This window comes from Pistacia vera, unplaced genomic scaffold (assembly GCF_008641045.1).
Source record: "Pistacia vera cultivar Batoury unplaced genomic scaffold, PisVer_v2 Contig11, whole genome shotgun sequence".
Lineage (NCBI taxonomy): Eukaryota > Viridiplantae > Streptophyta > Magnoliopsida > Sapindales > Anacardiaceae > Pistacia > Pistacia vera.
Genome location: NW_022195137.1, coordinates 1,613,203 through 1,630,156, shown reverse-complemented (window position 1 = coordinate 1,630,156; position 16,954 = coordinate 1,613,203). Strand labels below are relative to the sequence as shown.

At 35.8% G+C, this 16,954-nt stretch overlaps 3 protein-coding genes across 4 annotated transcripts; 2 read left to right on the top strand and 1 right to left on the bottom strand.

Annotated features, from left to right (window-relative positions):
• Positions 1 to 1,415: 1,415 nt before the first annotated feature.
• On the bottom strand, positions 1,416 to 7,351 carry LOC116138972. 2 transcript variants are annotated; one of them, XM_031424645.1, is made up of 11 exons: positions 7,282 to 7,351; positions 6,015 to 6,207; positions 5,821 to 5,906; positions 5,103 to 5,187; positions 4,831 to 4,909; positions 4,520 to 4,650; positions 4,284 to 4,370; positions 4,030 to 4,142; positions 3,216 to 3,346; positions 1,930 to 2,044; positions 1,416 to 1,827 (listed from the first exon to the last, which is right to left on the bottom strand). In XM_031424645.1, the coding sequence occupies exons 1-10, from the start codon at positions 7,329 to 7,331 to the stop codon at positions 1,932 to 1,934; spliced, it is 1,068 nt and encodes a 355-aa protein (XP_031280505.1). In that variant the 5' UTR covers positions 7,332 to 7,351; the 3' UTR covers positions 1,416 to 1,827; positions 1,930 to 1,931. The 2 variants fall into 2 exon arrangements, with proteins under 2 accessions (XP_031280505.1, XP_031280513.1); XM_031424653.1 differs by having other exon boundaries at positions 1,416 to 1,731.
• Positions 7,352 to 9,248: 1,897 nt separating this feature from the next.
• Positions 9,249 to 10,703, top strand: LOC116138497 (NADPH-dependent oxidoreductase 2-alkenal reductase-like). The gene is made up of 4 exons (XM_031424204.1): positions 9,249 to 9,311; positions 10,171 to 10,253; positions 10,347 to 10,383; positions 10,458 to 10,703. Exons 1-4 carry the CDS (start codon positions 9,249 to 9,251, stop codon positions 10,701 to 10,703), a joined length of 429 nt encoding a protein of 142 aa, XP_031280064.1.
• A 1,421-nt stretch (positions 10,704 to 12,124) lies between these two features.
• Positions 12,125 to 13,721, top strand: LOC116138779 (2-alkenal reductase (NADP(+)-dependent)-like). Its single transcript, XM_031424454.1, has 5 exons — positions 12,125 to 12,358; positions 12,506 to 12,683; positions 12,809 to 12,975; positions 13,106 to 13,188; positions 13,297 to 13,721. Exons 1-5 carry the CDS (start codon positions 12,125 to 12,127, stop codon positions 13,664 to 13,666), a joined length of 1,032 nt encoding a protein of 343 aa, XP_031280314.1. The 3' UTR covers positions 13,667 to 13,721.
• Positions 13,722 to 16,954: the final 3,233 nt, after the last annotated feature.

The window sequence follows — 16,954 nt, the reverse complement described above, 5'->3', positions numbered from 1 at the left end:
GGTGAGGTCGCTGCGGTTGAGGGAGCCGAGGCCTAGGATGATTTTAGCAGTTTTCTGGACGTGGTTGAAAATGTTGAGCCGAGTAAGTCTGAGTTGGACTGTTATTTGGGAGAGGGATGTCATAAGTGTGTGGGGGATCATGACTCATTCGATGCCTTACAGTGGTGGAAGGCAAATTCAACCAAGTATCATATATTGTCTACGATGGCTTATAAGATACTAGCCATCCCGATCATTATAGTTGCTTCAGAGTCTGCATTCAGTGTTGGGTGCAGGGTTATTGATAGCTATCGAGCTTCTTTGTCACCAGCTACGATGGAGATGTTATTTGTGGATGTGACTGGTGTCACACTTTGAATGGAGTGAAGAAAGGGTGCAAAGTAACTTCCATTGATTATATGTTTTGTTTAATTCAATATTTAAAATTACTTTATTCTAACCTACAGATTATTTTTATCTTTTTTTCATTTTAGAAAGAGGAGGATAACTTGGAGATTCAGCTTCCTGTTCTGTCAGGTGATGAGAGTCAGCAGATTGGTTGATTCACCCGTGAGTTATTGGCTGTGGCAGTAGGATTCTACAGGTCTATATTTATTAGTTTTGTGTTCAGGTTTGTATTTTCATCTTTACGGTTTATATAAAATAACAATTGTACTTAATGTGTTTCACATTAATTTGTTTGTAGGAGTGGGGCTATAATGGACATACATCCAATTATCTTTTGTTGTTATATATTTTTTTTTATGGATAGGGATGTCACTTGATGTATAGTTATGTTAATCCCTCATTTTGTTTTGATGAAAACTTAATTAAGTAAAGTGAACTAAATAAAAAACCTTTATTTCACTTAACTTAATTTGTGATACATACAGTATGTTGACTGATAAATTATTAATAGCAGTAGCATTTCATTTAATGTTTATTTTAAGTAGGTTTAATTGTTGGGTGATATATGAGGACATGAGAAAAAAAATTACAATCTGTAGAATTTAAAAGTTGTTTGAGGATGGCGAAAAATTAAAATGAATTATGAAAATTTAACAAAAACCATCAGACATTCAGACCTGCGTGCTACCCAGAAAATTTAAAAAAAAAAAAACTAAATATTTTGGAGTTTGCTCGATAAGCCGGCTCGAAATATGCCTAAATCCTTCACAAGCCGAGCCACAAAATATTCGGCTCGGCTCAGCTCGATTATAAATCCTCTTTCACAAGCCGAGCTCGTTAAGCCGAAAACTCGGCTCGGCTCGGCTCGACTCGTTAACACCCCTATTAAAGCCATTCTTAACAAATGTACAGTGGCAATTAGTTTACCCTTTTTTTGTTGTTATATCTACTGGAGTCATGATTATACAGTAATAATATTTAAAAATTTGATGAAGATTTTTTCAAAAATTAAAAAAATAAATCTAACCTACAGTAAAATTACCTCCAAAACCTCTCACAAGTTTGACAAGAATCAACTATCAACAATAGATAACATATGGGAGAATTTTACAGTCTAATTTTCTCACAAGTCTCTTAATATTCCATGCCATATCATGGAAGGTTTCAACTATTAACCATTTGTTTGTAAGTTTCCTAGAGTCACCTATCATTTTCACATTAAAGAATTTAGCTGAGAGTTCCTGAATGAGCAGTGTAAATTACCCCATAACGTGGGGATGAAATCAACATCTCTGAAAGAAATGCTGTGAAACAAAATTGCTTGTGTGTTCGATATACTCCAAGCTGCAATTTTGCACAGAGAGAGCATGTCAGTCGGTAGAGAGGAGACTCAAATTCCAGCTGCCAATACATTTCATTTAACTTTCCCATGTGCTCCCCCTAGCCCCTCAGTTAGCATTAAAATTCATATTTTCAAATTCACAAAACTATCGCAAGAGAGAGACTGTAGAACAAATTCTGAAGGCAAAAACTTAAACATACTCTTAAGTCGGAAGCGAAGTCATCTGAAGGTCATCCTCTAAAATTCCATTAGATTGATCTGACTTTTGAAAGGAATCTTTCCTACTTCGTTCCAAAGATGTCGCCTCATAGATCCCTACAAAATTTATACACAATGATATGATAAATAACCCATATAAATTTAAAACATAAAAACTGAAGAAATATATATGATAACCACACATAAGTTTTCCCTCAAGTATAAACAAAATCATGTCAGATGCCAGCACCATCAAGAACGCAATTGTTCATATTACAATTACATTTTTTTTTTGGTAAAATGGGTAATGCTATGCGTACTAACGAATTTTACTAATTAGCGTACTAACTTTTGTTAAAATTACATATGGTACCCGTATTATGCGTATGGTACCCGTACTATGCTTTAGGTTAGTACGCATGGTATTATTGTGGTAAAATATTTGTTACTAAGTAATTGCATCGCTCTCACATTTTTCATATTATAAGTGAAGATTCATTTATTTACTATTCTATGTATTGATAAGAGGACAAAATTCATTGTGAAGATACAGAGATGGGAGATGGAGGACTTCTTCACAACCACTTCATCAAAGGAAAACAAAACATCCATGTCATAAGAAGGTATTTATTCACCATCTTGACCAACAATACTAGTTAGAGTAATGAGAAAGAAAAGCAGTAAGAGAATGGTAAGATTTTAGGATATGCCATTATTTCCACCTTCCACAATCAATAGTTTCCACAAAGCTGTTAAAAAGTTGCCATTTAAAATGAGTAACTTGATCATAACATCAATGAAAAACATATAGAGGCATATACAAATGCACCCTACATTAGTCAAGCCTTTTATACTACCAATCAAAGTTCATAATTGATGATCAACTTCATAAAAATATCCATTTAAATTTGAGATTTAGTAAGCCATAATTATTGATTATCAAGATGTACAACAGAAATCTTTTCCCATTTTCAGATCTAAGTAACTGAATCACCATCCTGGCCAAATAATGAATCATAAGAGTAGACCTTCCTGTTTAATTATCCATTAACTTGCGGCACATAAAGGAAAAATTATTAATTATTTTATTGACAATAAAATTAAAAAAAAAAAAAAAAAACAAAAACAAAAAAGAGTAGGTATATCCCTGTAACACTTTTTTTGCATGCCATTAAATTTGGAGTGCCAACTGTAAGCCTGCAAGTGCAGCTTGAGCACCATGCACATGCCAAGGCATAAAAGGCGAAATATTGGGAAAAATGAAGAAATTAAGATAACATGTACATACCAAAGCCCAATATTGAGGAGCAAATCATGAAGCCTAGCTGAGAGAAGTCCATTTTGTACACTATCTCCATGACAATAATGCATCCCCCAGCCACCATTAAATGCCTTGGAGACGAGAAAACCATGTGCAACCTAAAAACAGTAAAGGTTGTCTCAATCACTAAGAAAAACCCCATGAATATCCTATGATCACCGATCACAAGCACCTCCTAACTAAGAGTTTAAAAGTTGAAACTAAAAGCAGAAGCACCAATCTAAAAGATTTGAATCATGAATACATATCCCCCAAAAACTTTCATGATTCTTTAACTGAACATACATGAAAAGGGAAACAAAAAGATGCAAGAAACATAAGAAACTAATGCTAAGGAAGTCTGGTGTACTTAATAGGACTTATGTGTACTGCAAAAGACTCCTATATTACCAAGGTGGAGTCACATAATTATCACTCTTGCGCAATGAAATCCATGCTAAACCATACCATCATATAAATGTTAGCAATTGCTTTATTATAATGGAAGCTGAGGCAGCATAATATCCAATTTTAACCATTTTTTCATTGAAAAGTTTAGAGGCGACCATTGGTGTTTATCAGTGAACAAGCTGTACATGTAGCTGATTTTAACTGAAAACAAAGAACTGTTTCATTTGCACGGGCATGTATCATATAAGATAAAGTTTGACAAAGTGCAACTGCCTCTCATCTCAGATCACACCATAGCCAGCGAGGAAATTAAAACATGCAGTTGTGATTGCCAGTCATCATTAAGTTGCAAATGCCAGAGAAGATCTTTAGGGATAATCTTATAAGATACCTCTCCTCTGCAATACTGTCAACATAGAATATCAGGATAACCCCAAAGAGGGTAGCGCTCAGAAAAGCCCATGCAGAAAATGGCAACTCTACGCTGCTACTGGATGCTGACCCCTGAATTGCTCCAATGAAAACAGAAGTAAAAAGCAAATGTCCATTAAACCAGAGTCCGAGAAAGGTTAACAAACTTACATCCCTGAAACTTGTGTGTTTACTGAAATTACAGTTAGGATTGATTTGCATAACAATACTTACTATGATCAAGTCCCACATGGCCACAGGAAACAGAAAACATGTTGCAGCAGCTATAGTTATAGCATGAAGTCGCCTCTTGAGTTGATTCTGGAGCAGAAAATGGAACAATCAGATAATGCAACAGTAAATGAGTACGTCTGTGCACTTAGAAAAGAGAGAGAGAGGAAAAACTCAGAACTGATTTTTGTGCTCATAAATAATGCACAAGATAAAAACAAATAAAAAAATATATAAACCTTGAGTGAAACACGCCGTGCAAGCACCCTTCTCAATCCTGACAAGATTCCAGCAAAGATGGGAACTGCCATTTCTTTCATACCCAATACTTGTTCAGTCGGAACCTCTGTATCAAGGCTATCCTTGAATGGTATATTTAGGTTAAGTTTATCATAATAAACTTGAATAAGCCAACTATTCACACTTAATAAACTGAGAGAATTGAAGAGAAAGAGAAAGATTCAGAAGATAATAAAAGAAAAAAATAGACTCTATCAGCTCAATAAAATAGTCACCAAAAAAAAAAAAAAAAAAGTGTATGTGAGGATATAAAGTGGAGAAAAGGTTGCCATGGCCCAGCCTTGAGATAATAAGTAGTAAGATGCCAACATTGCAATAAGCCCACCAACCTGTTAACGGATGAGGAAGCATCAATATGATTAAGGAAGAAAAAAATATCTAAATATCAGTTCAATCACCCAAATGGTAATAAATTATTACAGTGATAGATTTCATGTTAATTTACACTACTACACTTTAAGTTCAAACTTGAACACCATATGCAACATACATGCATAGAACAAATGTCTTTCAGAGAACTACCTTTTTCCAGACATGGACTCTCCGTCCATATAATACTCCAGATAATACTCCAAGAACAGCACCAGAATACTCTCCCAATATAGCTCTAGAGACCAGAAAAAAAGGTCAAGACAAGAAATAATACATAATTCGCCTAATTAAAGCAAGAGAAAGGACCAGATGAACATTTTTGAGTTAAGTGATAGATGAATAAAGTCAACAAACAGATTCTTGAAAAAGAGGACAAATTGTGCAAACAACAGTTTCAAAAAGACGCCTCAGGTAATAACTCGACGTAGTGATGACCAAAGATAATTTTTTACTGCGAATTACAAAATTGTATGAAGTATCACTAAAGAGAGAAAATTGTACTCAGTCATCTTCAGACTCGAGAGAGTACATATAATTGACTTTTGGATCACCAAATATTTAGTACATCCACATTGTTCCAATGTTATGCAGTTTAATTTACATAAGATTTATACCAAGATATTATAGGATTCTCAAAATTGATCTAAGTCATGATACATTTGTCATTTGTTGCAGCATGTTCTCAACACTGAGTTGGCCAAGGCCACCGATACCAAAAATATAAGCACTGATCAAAACCTTAATTTAAATAACCAATTAAACACATTTCACCATATTTATTCCTTAAACGAGAGAGCATGCTAGTTAATACAGGCACTTGAAAGCTAAAGAGCTAGTTGCAATATACCTTAAGCAACAGAAAACCTACCTAACTGGTCCACATGCTTTGAGACCCTTTCCCCACAAAATGAAGTACAAAGCTGTTATGCCACCATTAATTACAGAAGGCACTACCTGAAAAGAAAAAAAACTGACAAATTTTACAAAAGAATATACAAGTCCACATCCTTTAGCATTAAACTGTCTCTTAAAATTCTACATAACTTCCAATAAATAAATAACCTGTGTATTTGAGAGTGGTCTTCCCTTCCAAGGCTTTTGCAACATCAAAAATAGGATGGATGAAGGCACCAGACAGCAGAAGATAAAAAGTGTTACTGACGCTCCCGTTTGAGACAAATAGCGATACATGGAGTAAACTGACCATATCCTCAAGAAGTTTCCGATAACATGGATTATTTGTAATGGTGTATGCCTAAAGGACCACAAGCACATCAGTAAACCACTAGCAGTTTCTAAGAACAAACATAGCCAACAACACTGAATGCACAAATTCAACAGAACAATAAACTAAAATTTTGTCATTACCATTCTCCCAATCAACAATTCTAACTAATTCAACATTTTAAAAGATAATTCCCCTTATTAGCACTTCTATATCAACTCAAAACTAAAATCATCTCAGTCAAACACCAAAACTAAGTTCATTTGGAAAAAGAGCTCAGTACACGTGCTGCACTGAAAGCTTGGTATTCATGCCCTTAGACTTCTATTCCCAGACGAGACTCATAATATGTAGTATGATCACCAACAGCACGAGTACTGGACAGAAGAGGCAGTACTGAAACTTTTTTCAAGCAGTAGTTGAAATGTCAACTATCTGCAAACAATTTTCACTTTTTACTAACGCATAAATCAAACAACACTACTCAGCTAACTCGAATTCCGAGTGAGGCCCCAGGTTGAACTTAACAATCTTTGAGAAGTAAAAGACCTGTGGCTTTTAGCCAGCTAACTCGAATTCCGAATGCCTAATCACTCAACTAACGCCTCAGAGTTTTATTCGTACGCACAATCTCACCAAATCAGAAAAACAGCATTACAATTTTCACTCAACTGAGACCTATATAGCAAAATTTCAAAATTCTATTTCCAATTCCATTCCCATATTTACTTAATAAGTTACTAACTGCAAGCTAAGTAAATAACAATCTGAGATTTTAACATTTTTGCTATATTTATCTTTTTTTCTTTTTCGCATCAGCCTAATTAAACAACTTTGCTAACAAAAACCTTTCTGTAGGGTACTTTTGTTCTTAGTTACGCCCTGTTTGTTTTCCAAGAAAATGCAGGAAAATAAAAGAAACTTAAATTAGGATTTTGATATTGCATGCTATTTGACTAACGTCTACAAAGTCAGCTGAACCTAAAAACAACCATAACTATTACATTCAAAATTTTCTTAACTGCATAAGGGTTTTCCAAAAACGCAGGCAATGAAGAACAAAACGACAAGAAAAATGAAAAATTTGAGATTCGATGTTATTACCTGAAATGAGGAGATCCTCGATCTTCAGATAGTGGCTTTGGCGACATCATTTTTAATTTATTTTTGTTAAAATAAATGACGAGATTTATATGTAAATGAAGACGACAATGTAAATAAGGAGATTAATTAGCGAATTAAAGATTTACATTTATTAATGCTGATAATAAATAAGTTGCTTCAGTGATAAACCAGCCGAGTTGAATCTCTCAAGGCAGAGAAAGAAACGCAGAGAGTTGTTTCAATTTGGGTTTGCTCGCTGAAAAAAGAAAAGCCCAATATCCTCATTGTTGGGCTCACCCAGGCCCAATTTATATGACCATTTTTGTTTTTTTTGTTTTGTTTTGTTTTTTTTTTTTTTTGGTTTCATAACATAAGGTTTTTTATTTTCATTTTTTGTTTCATTTAAAGGATAATTTTTTATTTTAATATTTTTCATTTCATGGAGATTTTTTTTTTCTATTTGAAAATAATGAATGTCACACCGTATATATTAACATTGGAATATGTAAAACTTATAATATTGGACAAACTATAAGATGAAAATTAAAAAAATAATAATTTAATATTCATCATAATATTATAACAACGTGCAATATAGTATAGAATATAAGTTTTTTGTATTATGAGAATACAAAACTAATAAAATATTTTCAATACCACTTGAGTTGTTGACAACAAAATAATCGTTTAATAACACATAATAGCATTATATATTTAATAAGTATTGCATCCAATATTATATAACAAACAAATAAATAGGTTCAATTTCTTAGGATTGTATAAATAGGTAGTGATAATTGGATTTAAGGTTTAGGTGGAGTGAGATAAGGATGAGGAAAAGAGAAATAAAAATGATTTGAAAATTAATTTGTAGAAAAGAAATAGAAAGGGTCGTTATGCATGTTAAGTGAAGAAACAGACATTTAATTTGTTAAATGAGGACAAATAGTGGATGATAAAACCCATCTCTTAATAAACGTTTTGATTCCTTTGTCTGTTTTGTTTAGTGGGCCTTATTCAATTTAATGCAAACTGGGTCAACCAGGCAACACTCTCCTTGTCCACTTGGGCTTGTCTTAGGCTTGTTTGATATGAAATTTAAATACGATATAATCTTTTGTTTTTGAAGGCCGAATGACTTCTTCCCATCTGAAGTTTACCCTAAAGATCATACCCAAAAAGTTTTAAAATGATAATTAACTACCAGCTGTTAAGATCTATTAGACAGTTTTCCACCCTATCGTTAAGATCTATAAGTAAACTCTGTTTAAAGAAGGATAGGATGGTAATTTTTCATGCAACCGAAAATGGCCGAAAGAAATGGTGGCCAGTGGTAGGGAAAATAGTAAGAAAAAAACCCAAACAATCAACAAAGAATCTGGTCGGACCTCCACCAGCTCCAAACTTGCCACCATAACCATAACTGAAAAAAAAATTGGCGTTCTCTCAACTCACTCTTCAATGCCGGTCGATTGTGCTGAATCCAGCTAAAACCAATGGAATCCATCGCCCCAAGCCCGTTTGCACAACCCTCTTACCTCATTGATCCTTTTTTTGGCCAGATTTGTCCCTTTTTGCGAATCTTCACAACCATACGCGCCCCTGTCTTTGGTCGATCTAGTTGAAATCCGGCATTGTTGGACTTCCTCGACCCTTCCACTAGCTTCCCTAACCTCCATTGACCAAAACCCCCAAAGTTTCCAAGCCTCTCCTTCCACTGTTTGCCAGCAATTGCAAAGTTAAGGTTTTGTTGTACTAAGCCAAATTCCGATGACAAATGGCAAACAAATTTCAACCAAACACCGCCATTCGAACCACTGACCTTCACTCTACAAAACCCCACCAACTATGACGCTTGGTAATCTGCCAGTCGAGACTCACCTCCTATCGCCACGATTGGGTTAATTTTTTTTCACCAATTTGGTTTCAATTTGATGATTTCTGAGAAAGCCATTTTTTTTCCAATGATGGTTCTAGTGGCGGGTTTGGAGTTGGTGGAGGTCCGGCCGGATTCGTTGTTGATTGATTCAGTTTTTTTCTTGATATTTTCCCTACCGCCAGCCACCATTTCTTCCAGCCATTTTTGGCTGCATGGAAAATTACAATCCTATCCTTCTTTAAACATAGTTTACTTATAGATCTTAAAGGTAGGGTGGGAAACTATCTAATAGATCTTAACGGTTGGTGGGTAATTGTCGTTTTAAAACTTTTTAGGTATGCAATTATCTTTAGGGCCCTGTTGGATGGGGTTAATATTATATAACTGGGGCAATGTTTTTTAAATTGAGCAGATGATGATGTTTGGTTGATTTGTAAAAAAATATTCTCGGAATCTTTTATGACAAACAGTGGCATTTTGGGGGGAGTTTGTCTGGAATATTATTACCTTGGGGGGCGGGGGGCTGTTATTAAAACTTACCCAAGATAATCCAATTTTGTGTCCCATATTGCCCCTAAATAGTTGAGCATTTGGTCCAAGTTAGCCTTATATTTGATAAGATGTACAAAACACCAATTCACTTATGTAGACCCTTTTGTCCTCACTTTTTTAATTTTCCAAACGACATTGCACTTGTTATTGTCATTATTTACAAAAAATGTCATTATACCTAGAACGGGGCACCACCACTAGTCGCCATCGACCACTACCGGAGGCTGTCGAAAGTCGTTATAATGGCATAACTACCTTAACACAAGAAAGGGGTTTATTTTTATTTATTTTTTGTTACAAATACAAAATAGAAGTGGATTCACTGAATTCTCCAAGGTCAGTGAACCCTTAGTGGCTTCGTTCCTACCCAGAGTTATCTAGTTTGTTGCAGTTAAGCATTCAATTACTTTGCAATAATTCAGCTTAACTAATGCTTGTGACACTCTATAATACTTAAGGTTGAAAATTTGAAGAACAAGTTCGGATTTGATGATGCTTTCAACTACAAAGAGGAGCAAGACTTGGAAGCAGCTTTGAAAAGGTAAGTTTCGTTACATATATATTGTATATACTCTTTGGGTTTCAGGATCAAGAAAGTTGGAAACTCAGAAACTTTCATTTTTCTTTTCTCCAGGTGCTTTCCTGAGGGCATTGACATTTACTTCGAAAATGTATGATTAAAAATGATAGACGCGGTGCTTCTAATTATGAGATTCCATGGTCTTATTGCGGAATGATCTCATAGTATAATCTTAGCCAGCCTGAAAGTGCACACAATTTGATGAACATTGTTTTTGAGCACATTCAAATGAAAGGATTTTTTATCACCGATTACTCTCCTGAATATGTAAAGTTTTTGGAGGTTGTGCTGCCTTTGATCCGAGAAGGGAAGATTGTTTATCTTGAAGACATTGCTGAAGGTCTTGAAAATGCTCCTGCAATTCTTCTTGTTCTATGTAGTGGACAATGTTGGGTTGTTTCCTGGGAGTAATGTTATTCAAGCCTTCTTTCAATTGTATTATCATTTTTCCACTCTTTAATTGTATTATATGTTTATTTAGATATATTATCTCTAAATTCATCTCACATTTATCGGGATTGGTGTCCCAATTTAAATAAAATTTTAAGTTAAAAGATCACGTACCATTTATTTCTTACTTACACATTGATAGTATAATCTATAGTTTGTAATTTTTAATTTGTTTCTTACTCACCCATTTATAGTATTTGAAAATTAACCAAAGTTGCTAAGATATTATCCGCTTTAGATTTTTGTTCTCGGGATTTTGCTTTTGAGATTCAACCCCAAATACGTTTTGACAGTTTAAAAACTCATATAATATCTAACAAACATTTTACTCTTTATTCCAAGTGCTATGAAATATCACACATGATATCTACCTAATTTGGTCTAGACTGTTATATATGTATTCTTGCATATACTAATATATTTCACCTTAATTTTTATCTATTCTTTTTCCTAATTAAAATAAGAAAATAAATCAAAACTTGAAGTATCAATCTTCCAAATGTAATATAGTAAAAATGGGCTGGCCTGGTAGTGTTGCCCTTTAATTGGGCCTTAAACATGGGCTTATAATCAGCTTTGTCTAAAGCCCATACTAGGTTTTAGAATCAATAGACTAATGAAGAGAGATTTGGTTTAAATTTGTAAAATAATGGTTTAAATTAATTATAAACATAAATTTAATAAATAATACAGAGAAAATGACAATAATATCCTTTGAGAATAAACAGTACAATAAAAAATAATATTAGAAGTTGGAAATTAGTTAAAACTACTTATTCTTTCAAAACCCAAAATAAAAATGAATTTGATCAATGAAAAGATAAAGATTAGTTAGAATTTGACTGGTATAATAAAAGATAATAATATTAACCTATGGACATTATTATGGCGGCTCATAATTATAATGAAATAACAAAATCCCTCTTATAGTCATTATCATTTATCAACCACCCACTTTCTCCAATGGCAGATTCCCATATGTACTTTACCCAAACAATTCTTATAAAAATCAATATTAAAGCATGACATTTATTATCATATTATGGCGCAATAATATTATATATATTTTAATTATATGGTGACGCTTTCATTCAATATGGGGTCCTAGACAATTTCCTTAGTTGCAGAGGGTTGAACCGGCTCTGTTTTCCACAAGCCAGGATGGTCATCATCAAATAGGAAAAGTAAACAAAAACCCAGGAATTCGTCAGTGCTGACTCGAATGACATGAATTTAAACAAGAATACAAAACAAAAACGACATAAAAAACTATATCATGCAACTATAAATACGCAATCAATACACAGAGGGACAAAAACAAAAAAAACATTATAGATTTGAGTAGTGAAAAATTAAAGCAAAGCAAAGAAAAACAAGCAATAATGGCAGGTGTTGGAGAAGTGATTGACAACAAGCAAGTGATATTGAAGCAACTCGTTAATGGAGCTCCGAAAGAATCTGACATGGCGGTGAATACAAGTTCTATATCTTTGAAAGTAGAGGAAGGCTCAAATGGTCTTGTTGTGAAGAATCTTTACTTGTCTGTTGAACCTTATGTGAAAATCCGCATGAAGAAGTTTGAACATCCTGATTTCTCTTCCTTCACGCCTGGCTCTGTAAGCATTACTTTAGTTCTGATATCATGTTAAGTAATTACAGGATTCGAAAACTTAAAAAGACATTTGATGAAGGGTTTTCTTTTGTTTTGTTTACTTTGTGTACATGAAAGCTTTCTAATTTAAGTTGATGGTGTAAAAATGTAGGCAATGGATGGGTTTGGAGTGGCAAAAGTTGTGGACTCAGGGCGTCCGGAATTTCAGAAAGGGGATCTAGTTTGGGGAATAGTTGGATGGGAAGAATACAGTGTGATTAAGAATCCTGAAAGCTTCTTCAAAATCCATCATGCTGATGTTCCTTTGTCCTACTATACTGGAATTCTTGGTGAGTTTTTCCCTCTGTTGATGATCTCAGGATTTTCTATCTGGAATAACTTGACAATTAAAGGGGAAACAAGTAATATGAATTGATAGCGAATTGTTTGTTCTTTTTGTTTCGTTTTGTTTTAGGTATGCCTGGAATGACTGCTTGGGTTGGTCTCCATAAAGTAGCTGCTCCTAAGAAAGGAGAATATGTCTACATTTCAGGAGCATCAGGCGCTGTTGGTCAGCTTGTTGGGCAATTTGCAAAGTTATTGGGCTGCTACGTTGTTGGCAGTGCCGGAAGTAAAGAAAAGGTGAGCCGATTTCTCCTGAAATACCTCATTGTTACATGTCACATTGCTTGTGAATAAGTCTGAGATTCAGTTTATAATGCTGTAGTCCCTGTTATCCATAATTAATCTTTTCTCTTACAAATACTTTTAGGTTGAAATTTTGAAGAACAAGTTGGGATTTGATGATGCTTTCAACTATAAGGAGGAGAAAGACTTGGATGCGGCTTTGAAAAGGTAAGTTTCAGGAACACAGGAGATAGAAGCAGGGGCCATTGCCCCCACAAACTGAAAAAATTGTAACAAGAAGGAAAATAACCAGAAACTTCCATTTTTTTTTTCCAGGTGCTTTCCTGAAGGCATTGACGTTTACTTCGAAAACGTGGGGGGAAAAATGCTCGATGCAGTGCTTCTAAACATGAGACTTAATGGTCGAATCGCGGTGTGTGGAATGAGCGCAGAGCACAATCTTGAAGAGCCTGAAGGCGTACAGAATTTGAGGATAATTATTCATAAGCGGATTCGTATGCAAGGATTTGTAGTCTTCGATTATTTTCCTCAATACTCAGAGTTTTTAGATGATGTGCTGCCTAAGATCCGAGAAGGGAAGATTGTTTATCTTGAACACATTACTGAAGGTCTTGAAAATGCTCCTGCTGCTCTTGCAGGTTCGGAAAATGTTTGGAAACAAGTAGTTTTAGTTTCCAGGGAGTGAAATAATTCAAGCCTTCTTTTAATTGTATTTTTTTTCCACTCTGTGTATTACATCCCATTTCTAATAATGATAATAATAATCTCATTGAGAATGTTCTTACACTAACTTAATGAATTTTCCATTACAGAAACAGATTAAACATAGTATAATCAAAACACATAAAGGTAGATTTGATTTTATCCGAATAGCAAATATATACGAGAATCTGACCAACACTAAGTTATGCCACCTAGATTTTTTTCCCCTTTTTTTTTTAAATGAACAAAAAAATCAGCACTTGAAGTACCGATCCTGCAAATATAATATAGTAAAACTGGGCTGGCCTGGTGGGATTGCCTCTCATTGGGCCTTCTAACTGGCAACTCCTCGTAATCATAAAGAACCGACCAGCTGAAGCATCATCTTGTAGCCCAATGGTTGTTTGGTGCAGCGAAAAATATTAATAGAATTTTTCTTATGTGTATTTTGCAATGAGGCCATAATCATAGAATAGTATTTTGCATGTGTACATGACAATATAAATATGAGGCCAAGTGAAATTGAAACACCAATATAACATTTTATTTGTTTAAATAAAAGAACAAATTAATCTCTTTCCGGTGATTATGAGACAAGCTTTAAATAAACATTTAAAAATAGAGTAATCTCACGAATTTTCTCTCACAACTTCGACGTGGCAACTCGTAATTGGTTAGCCGCAATCTATCAAATGGGACCTATTACGAGCTAACTAATTACAAGTTGTCACATTGAGGTTGTGCGCAGAGGTGGAAAAAATGGGTCGGGTTAGGTAGGCCAGCCCCAACCTGGCCTGGCTTAAGGGTAGGTCGGGCTTAGCCCAGTCCGAGTATTCCCAATCGGGCAGGTTGGACCTGCATAGGCAGGCCCGACGGGTTGTTATTTTTTTTTTTAAAACTCGTCGGGCTCGTCAGGTTGGCAATTGGCAGCCGACGGGCCAACTTGCCAGGTTGGCCATTGGGCTGCCAACCGCCAACTCGAAGGTTTGGCAACAAAAAAATAAAAAATTTAATTTTTTTTTTCAAAAACCCATTTTACCCTTCAAATATAGTCATTATATAGCAATTAGAGGGGTCTTTTTGGTCATTTTCTTTTCCCATTTTTCTCTATCTATAGGGCATAAACTTCTCATATTTCCTCACATCCAAAATTCTCTCATTTTCTTCAATTGCTTTATTTGCTCTTGCTTCTAAAAATCTCTCAAATCTCAGTTGTCCATTTGCTCTCATTTTAATTTTTATTACTTTTTGCAATTTTCAATTCATATTTCCAAATTCCAATTCTCCTTCTTTAATTCTTTTATATCCTTTTTTTTTATTTTTTATTTTTTTTATATATATAACTAGAATGGATAGATATTTCCATCCCACCATCAATTTTGATGATGAAGAAAATTGTCCTAGCCCCCCTGGATTTACTAACATAAACGTAGTAAATTCAAACAGTCCTGCTTTCCCATTCTTAGAATCTGATACACCTCATAATATTTTCCCCCTTCCTCCTCGTGTTGCTATAGCTCCCAGTGGTTCTAGAGGTCATTTTCGTAATCATCGTCCTCGTCCAACTCCATCTAAAGTAGAAGCAGGTTCATCAACTACAGCTATCATAACCGACGACAGGCATACATCAGACGTTTGGATGCATTTCGTAAAGTTTTAAGAGACAGAAAATGAGGTTCAAGTGAAGAAAGCAAGATGCATGTATTGTAGAAATATTTATAAAACTGATGCGAGTAATGATACTAGTACTTTAAAAAGGCATGGTGATAAACATATAAATCATCATGGAAATTATTATGCCTGAAAAATATAGGGCTGACGTAAGGTCCAGTCAGCGTGTAAAAGTCAGAGCATGGGTACACCTACAGCCGAGTCACATGAGGAAAGGGGCAGCCTGCTTTTGTCAGAACAGTAGGTGCGCGTCAGACCAGCCAGAAGCTGTGGTGATCCCATGTGTCCAATCCCTACTCCAAATCGCGTAAATCACTCTAAAAGGTAGGCAATGTGACATAAAGAAGGATTTGTACACTTAATCCCACCAACTCACAGATTTAGTAATCATTAGTTCAATGCATCCCACTATAAGTAGAGGGCTCCTCTCCCATTCAAGGGATTCGCTCATTTTTTACTCTTGATTAGCTACCCTCTCTCTCTCTCTCTCTCTCTCTCTCTCTTGTACTATCATTGTAAGTCAGTCCGCTAACGCGACCTAACCCTTATCATCAATATAAACATTAGTGGACATAGGACTTGCTACCTTAGCATCCGAACCACTTTAAAAGTTGTCCCCATTGCAGTTACTCTTATATTTCCTTATATTCACGTGTGTCTTCTAGGCCAGCTCAGCATTTCACATGTGCGTTTCGTTGGTGTCAAAATCACGCATCAACAGTTTGGCGCTAGAAGGAGGGCCTGATTTAGTGTTTATCCTTCATTAGGAGAATCTCTAACTTACTGGTCCTATAACAGCAAATGGCCCGTCAACCTGAACTTCAGTGAACCAACTAGGGTGCTGAGGGGATCCCCCAAGTCCAGGGGGACACCTCTTCCAAAATACCTTCAGTTTCGCAAAATGCCGTGGGGGATATCCCATTAAGTTCACAACTTGACTCAGCCATTAGAAGCTACCTAGAGAGGTTCGACAATACTCTCCAAACGGTCAACCGAAAGTTGGACCGTTTGGACCAAGGCGTGCCAACCAAATTAGTTGGGGTGGTTAACGCCTGCAAGTCACGCGAAAGAGCGGCAAAAGGAAATAGCCCGTGCCGCGAGCACTGCAGCATGTCGGCGAAAGGGTAAGCAAGTGGCAAAAAAAGGGCCTACGGGCTCCAAAAGGCCAGCGAACTACAACCGTGTCCCGAGCAGAATACCAGTCTCGTTGAGATCGGTGAAAAGACGTAGCCCGATCTGTCCCATGCCACGTCGCAAGCACACCCCCATAAAAGTGCTGGACGGGGTGATTCTTATCACCACCAGCAAGACGATCCTGATTGTCACCGTGCGAGAGGGTCCCACACTTTGCGGGGTGGTTCTTACCACCGCGAAGGTCGTGAAAATACCCCGCACCATTCATCGTCATCACACGGCTCTAGCCAGCGTGTGTCGAGAGTGGCCAGAACCGCTAGCCGAGGTGAAGAGAAACCCGACCCCCGGACTTTCCTCAATCGTAATCGCGAGGGTCGAACTCGCATGGGTGAAAGCAATCCCCAAGTGGCTCCATTGCTATAAATTGAGGAGCTGCAGCGAGCTCTAGACCGACTAAGAGCTCAGC

Coding starts and splice junctions, on each gene's coding strand:
- LOC116138972 (XM_031424645.1), bottom strand. CDS start 7,331: ATGATGTCGCCAAAGCCACTATCTGAAGATCGAGGATCTCCTCATTTC. Junction 5,907..6,014: donor GACCACTCTCAAATACACAG/GTTATTTATTTA, acceptor TTTTCTTTTCAG/GTAGTGCCTTCTGTAATTAA. Junction 3,347..4,029: donor GACAGTATTGCAGAGGAGAG/GTATCTTATAAG, acceptor TACTGTTTTTAG/GTTGCACATGGTTTTCTCGT.
- LOC116138497 (XM_031424204.1), top strand. CDS start 9,249: ATGGTTCTAGTGGCGGGTTTGGAGTTGGTGGAGGTCCGGCCGGATTCG. Junction 10,254..10,346: donor TTGGAAGCAGCTTTGAAAAG/GTAAGTTTCGTT, acceptor TCTTTTCTCCAG/GTGCTTTCCTGAGGGCATTG. Junction 10,384..10,457: donor TTGACATTTACTTCGAAAAT/GTATGATTAAAA, acceptor ATGATCTCATAG/TATAATCTTAGCCAGCCTGA.
- LOC116138779 (XM_031424454.1), top strand. CDS start 12,125: ATGGCAGGTGTTGGAGAAGTGATTGACAACAAGCAAGTGATATTGAAG. Junction 12,684..12,808: donor CTACTATACTGGAATTCTTG/GTGAGTTTTTCC, acceptor GTTTTGTTTTAG/GTATGCCTGGAATGACTGCT. Junction 12,976..13,105: donor GTGCCGGAAGTAAAGAAAAG/GTGAGCCGATTT, acceptor AAATACTTTTAG/GTTGAAATTTTGAAGAACAA.